Source organism: Cucumis sativus, chromosome 3 (genome assembly GCF_000004075.3).
Source record: "Cucumis sativus cultivar 9930 chromosome 3, Cucumber_9930_V3, whole genome shotgun sequence".
Taxonomy (NCBI): Eukaryota; Viridiplantae; Streptophyta; class Magnoliopsida; order Cucurbitales; family Cucurbitaceae; genus Cucumis; species Cucumis sativus.
This window is the reverse complement of record NC_026657.2, coordinates 12,425,323-12,432,093: the sequence shown is the minus strand read 5'-3', so window position 1 is coordinate 12,432,093 and position 6,771 is coordinate 12,425,323. Positions and strand designations below refer to the sequence as shown.

Here is a 6,771-nt window from a genome sequence, read left to right as displayed (position 1 = left end):
GTTAGGAGGGGGGAAAAAGGTGGTTGTCAATCATTCACTCATGGCTGTTGGATTCCATACGCTCTCCACCTTTTGGATGTAAAAGAGTAGTTTTTCAAAATTTCAAATGATAATTAAGTTTACAAGGGTTAGTGAGACTTATGGACCGTACCCATTGATTATATTGATTTCTGAACATAGAAACCTCATACCAGAGTCCATACCTTTTCATTTTAAGTAATTCCTTTAGTAAAAGATATGCAAATATAATTTGGACTAAAAAAGAGAGAAGAAAGGATATACTTTTAATGATTGAAAATTTTGGGTTGGTCCTCTTCCTTGAAAAATCCGAAACCACACTATCAATTAAAGGATTGTATTTGTCTCCCATTGTTATAATTATAGTCGTCCTAGAAGTTATGACTAACAACCACACCAAAGGCCAATTGGACAAATATACATAATGGCAATGCCAAACAAGAAACACAGCCATGACTTCAGTGGGTAACCAAAGACGGAATGTTTTTGCCCTAATTGGTACAATCAGTACAGTTTTTTGTAGTCATACCAATCTTGTTTGGTCTGTCACTTTCCATGGGATTTCTTTTTTCTATACCAAGGAAAGCAATGTGGCCTCACCTTAATTTGATATGCATGAAATTGTGGAAACTCCCCCACCATATAAAAACACAGTTACTTTAGTGATTGTGTTACCTCTCTCCCTTCTGATTGTTGTTACTATCAAACTGACAATCAAATAAAACAAAAACATAAAAACTAGATAAAAATCAACGTAGAGTTTTATGTAGTTTACCAAGTTATTTTATTAAAGAGAAATATTATATTACAAATTCACAGTAATAATGTCCTCACGAGACCTCATGCTTGAGTACTATTCGGATGAAAGATTTAAAAATTTTCAATATGCGTCTGGGCTTGGAATTTAGAAATGTGGGCAGAAGTGTGATAGATTTACATAGACAAAATTATGATGTGTCCGTTCGTTTTTGGTCATATATTTGAATGTACAATCTCACTTGTTTATCACAAACAACGGTAAGAAAAAAATAGAGGGCAGTTTGCGTCCCCTTCATCAGTACAAGGATTTTAGATAGTCTTCAAAAAGTAAATTCATTTGGATCAACGTATTAAAACTAAATATAAACAAATGTTATACTAAAATTCAAAGAGAGTTTTTGTCCTACTAACTACTAAGGGTAATATGGAGAAAAAATTGAACAAAAGCCCACGAAAGCAACTTATATTTCATGCTTACACAAAATATGATGAACAAACTGTTGAAAGCAATATGAATCTTGAAAAAGGAGAAAACTAAGGTAGGTAGTGGGATAAACTATCATTCAAAAAACAAAAAGGCAGACATGGAAGAATTAAGTCCAACCGCTTTCAGCTTTTTCCCATTAACATACTATATTTAATGCTCAGTTTTAATTTACTCTTCAAAATCATTCAAACAGAAATGATCAAAGAAACTAAAGCTTTTATTTGGTGACATCCCTCTTTTGGAAACTAGAGGAGAGAGAAATTATCTCTTAAGTTCAACTTCTTTGAATTAAAAATAATGAAATTTATATGGCTCCTCTTAACTAAGAAATAAACTATGGTTCACTCACGACGACGGACAACAAATGAGCACACACTTTGGTATGGAAAATAGGAGAATAAGGTACCCTACCTTCTCTGTAACAAAACATAACAACATGAGTTAATAACAAAACACATAACAACATGAAGATGATTAGTTGATGACTTGATGAGATTAAAGTTTGATAACATGAAAAGATCAAAGAAGGGAAGTTCCAAAAGAAATTGAATATAACGAGTAATCTTATCTTTCAAGATCTTGGAGATCTTGGAGAATAAACTCAAGTGAATTATATCTCACATGAAACAATGACTATTTTGCTTTGTTCGTACCCACAGTTTGACTATCTTAAAAGTTTCACAATATTCATTTCCTTCTTTTATGAAAATTAAAACGATTTGACTTTTTTGCCATTATTACCAAATGCCAACTACCTAGGACTCTTCAAAATATCACATACCAATATTGTTCTATTTAACTTCTTGACTCCCAAGTGTAACTTTTCAGGCTCATAAGTTTTCTTAACTATATTTAAATTAATTGTGATTTTAAACTTTGTTAATTTTTCATATCCAATCTTCAAAAAACTATATAGAATTGTTGAACTTAGCTCTTTATACATTTACATTAAAATGATTTTCTAAGTGACATTGTGCTATACATCACTACTATGTTGCTAAGGAAAAGGTATAATGATTGATGAGTAGCACTAAACAATCCCATACACATTTATTCCAAAATCCAAAACACCAAACTTCAAATACATTGGTCAATAACTCTTCAAAAAGAAAACATAGTCAACATCACTTCTCATTTCCTCATCAATACTTAATTCCCCAAAGGAACTAAGAGCAAGTGATGGTACAAAACTACATCATGCTTTTGGTGGAGGACTATACTAATGTTGTCCTTTGGCTTGGCCTATCACTTTCGTTAGGAAAATGATGAGGTATAAAAGAAAGAAAATGTATAAAGAAAATTTATATGTTTTATGGGAAAAGAAAAAAACTATGAACAAATAGTAGATTCACAAGGTGAAAAGTCAACCATGATATACAAATTCGATGTATAGTTTTCTTTTATGATCATTACTCATGAAAAAATATAATTCCATAATTAATGATCAATAACTTTGTTTGATAAACTTTAATTTGGCTAAATATAAGTTCATTGGAAAGATAATGGGCGTAAGTTTGATTTGTTCTTTTGCTTGGTTTTAATTTATATCATGAGTATGTGTTGACTAAGTTCTGATCGATTTTTTTTCAATCTTTTTGGATGTATTTCCTAGCCCACTGAAGTGTCCTACGTAACTTTTTATGTGACCATTTTTAAAAGCTATTTCTTCACTTTTATTATTGAAGAAAATGTATAGAGATAGATGCATCTCGAGCTAGATGCACTCAAATATTATTCTTTAATATATACGTATGAACATGTTAATTAATACCTATATCTTAGAAAGTGCAATTAGAAATATAGCTTTCTAAATAGGTAACCATTTAAATGATTAGATTTTAAAATTTATAATGGTTAATTTCTATATATGGTTGCTATAATTACATTAAAATTTAATATTAACTTTTATGAAATAACAACACTGACTAATGTTAACGGTTTATAGATATATGGGAAGTTATACGTGTAGTGTATGTTTGGATTGAGTTTGTGAACTCAAACATTGAGTTTGTGTTTAAAAAAGTGTTTAGAATTAAAAAAAATGTTTATAAACATTTAAAAAATGAAGGCATAGGCAAAAGTGAATCCAAAGTAAAAAGTTTATAATTTTAGTTTTCAATATATATAAAATTGAGAGTTGATTGATATATAACCAAAAAATATTAGTTTCTCGATATCAAATTATTCATTAATGAATAAACAAACCAGGAAAACTGCCATGCAAAAAAAGAAAAACAAAAAAGTATAAGAGAAAATTAATAAATGTGTCCTCTTCAAAACATTTGTTTTTTGGAATTTGTCTCTAACCATAGAAAAGTGAAGTCATACATACAGCAATCACTCACCATATGTCTACTTTGGTTATTCATCTTGGGGTTGAGATAATTATAGGAAATAGTACAGCGTATTTTCAAAAAGTATATATCATTTAAACTATCAAATATTTGGTTGTTTTAGTTTCCAAATTTTTTAGATTAGAAAGTTTTTTTATCCATAACTCTGGAGTGCATGTGATTTTAGTTTTGTCTAAGGCAGGAACTAATTGATTGCATTGGAATGATATTTTTGTTTTAATATTTGTAAGTAAGCAGTGTTGAAGCGAGTTGATGCACATTTTAATTAATATTTCTAGATAACTTGTATGATTCTCTAACATTTGAATGTCAAAACAAATTATATAGGTAGAATATATTAAGTTTTGATAATTAGGTGGTTACAAAATGAATTGAGCTAATAATATCTTCGTCCTTTTTATTAAGTTCATGCATGCCTCTTTACTACTAGGTCAACTTGTATTATCTTGGTCCTTTTTATTAAGTTCATGCATGCCCCTTTACTACTAGGTCAACTTGTATGGATAGGTCGGTTATACTCATTTGTTGTGTAGACGAATATGAAACCAGTAAAAGTTTATCAAATTTTTTTTGCCATGTTGCAATATATTTTAATAATTATTTTTATGTTTAAATTCTCTCTCTACTTTTAGTTTTGATTCATTTTGGTCCATATTCTTTTAAATTGTTCATTTTAGTCCCTTTACTTTTAACTTTGATCTATTATGGTAAAGGTTCAAATCGATACTTATTTTTTAAATTTTAATTCACTTTAATTCTCCAACTTTAAAAAAAATATATATAATCACTTTAACCAATAAATAAAATAAGAATAGAAATGAATGAACCAAAATAATAACTTTTTAAAAGTACGCTGAGGAGATGGAATATTTAAAAAATAGAATAGAAGAATAAACCAAAACTAAAATTAGTAAAGTAGTATTTAAAACATTATACATAATTTTTTAAAGAAATTTCCCATAATATGAAAAAGAACGTATAGAGATTAGGTGCAATTAACCTGGTGCCCCTAATCATTCCCCAAATAATAATAATAGTTAGGAATTAATATATAGCGCCATGGAGAGAGTTTTAATTAAGTTGAAGATTTGAAATAAAAAGCTAATTTAATATGGGGTTTAAATGCAGAATGTCAAACATGCGTATAATCATGATAAGGGATATAGAGAGAAGAAAATGAGAATTAGGAATAAAGCGAAAAATATGTGTATCTGTGTACATTATTGTTAATTTGGTTCTTACAACATCCAATACCCACAAAAAGACAAAAGACATGTAAATAAAAACCAAATTACATTACATAGTGCTAGTAAATCATCTCTCTCTCTCTAGTACTTGTGTTTACCCTTAACTTGAAATGAAACTAAAAACCCCGTAAATGAAAGAAGAGTAGAAGACAGTACTTCTTTTACTTTATTGACATAATTAAAAGAGAGATAGATTCATAGGGTTTTAAAAGGTTATACTTTTTTTTAAAGAGGTGGTGCAGTATTAGTATCTTTAGCCAACTTTTGTTGTTCTTCAAGCCAAGGAATGAAGGCCTTGAGAGTGTTGGAATCCGACCTATAAAATTTTTGGGTGAGTTCAAGAAGCATTGGCCATGTGAAATCTGGGAATTTTCTTGGTGGATTTTTCTCCACCACTTCATCCGGTGCTCTCACCACTTTGTCAGCTGCTGGATTTAGAAAAAAAGCCATTGATTTTCTTGATTCCTTGCAATTCACTACAGCTCGGTGTAAACAGCTCTTGTAAACCCCATTTGTCAGTGCCTTTTTTAAAAAATTAAAAATTAATCAGTATGAGTTTTGACAAAAAAATAAAAAGAACAATTTATATAATTCAATAAAATTATTATTACCATGAACGTGTCACCAATGTTGATGACAAAGGAGTCTGTTGTTGGAGGAATTGTGTGCCACTCATCATCCACGTAAACTTGAAGGCCGCTGACGTGGTCTTGGTGAAGAATTGTTATGGAGGTTGGATCACAATGAGGCCCAGTTCCTAATGTCAACTCTGGCTTCTCGCATGGTGGGTAATAATTTAGCCTCATTATTGATTCATTGTCCTCATAGATTTTCCTGAACTTCTCTTTTGGAACCCCAAGGCATAACCCCAAAAGCTCCACTATCTTCAAACCCAATTCACTCAATACTTCTCCACACTCCTGATACACCTTCCTGCAACAAACAATTAAAGGAAAAACCAAATATTTAATATTAAAAATGATAACACTGTGTTAGCTAGGTAGGTAGAAATTAGAAAATTTCTTTTTTAAGCAGGATGAAGAGGTGCATCCAGACATTTCAACTTAATTGATATATTCTTAGCATCCACATCATATTCCAAATTAAGAAGATGTGCATTCCATCAAAAGAAAATGTTCAAATGCAAACAGAGAAAGAAAAAGCAGATAAGGAAATAGAGAGGAAAATCTTCCCATTTAGAGTGATATAAGATATATTGTAATTACAAAATAAAATTATGGAGTAACAAATATGAATAGCATGTTAGAGAGATTTTACGAAGAACTCCTCTAAACTCTCGATCGCCTGGAGTATCAAATTACAGATTCAGAACATTACAACGATAATAATATCAAGAAACAAGGGGATAATGAAACATAATTTAAATTACTTACCCATGATGGGAGAGTTCATTGCCATATATTTGAAAGATAAAATCGTGAGCAGTGGATTTTTGATGATCAGCAACATAAGGAACGGATAAGGTTTCCTTCCATGGAAGTTTATTGGAGAATCGTCCAATGAAGGAATTAGCATACCCAAAATTTTCACCAAATTTTCTTTGAGCTTTTTGTTTGACATCAAAAGGAAAAGTAAAGAACTCCTCCATACACTCATGAAGTTTTTTCACCAATTCCATGTCAACTCCATGGTTCACCAACAAAAAGAATCCATGCTTTTTGCAAGCTTCATCCACCAACCTTATTGTCTCTTCAATATCACTTTGATTTCCACTTAAAAACTTTTGCAAGTCAATATGTGGAACTTGCAGCTCCGGCAACCCCTCCTTTGGTTTAAACTCGTCGGGCCAGACGAATTTCTCTGGCACCATCGACTCCTCCGAGCAACCAAATTCCACACGCTGTGTTGAATCCCGGCCTGAGTTCATCATACATTCCGTCGCCAT

General features: G+C 30.9%; 1 protein-coding gene across 1 annotated transcript; it reads right to left on the bottom strand.

Annotated features, from left to right (window-relative positions):
* Positions 1 to 5,090: 5,090 nt before the first annotated feature.
* On the bottom strand, positions 5,091 to 6,771 carry LOC101212262 (gibberellin 20 oxidase 2). Its single transcript, NM_001305727.1, is given in 3 exon segments — positions 5,091 to 5,387; positions 5,477 to 5,798; positions 6,260 to 6,771. Coding segments are annotated over 3 exon segments (1,131 nt in total).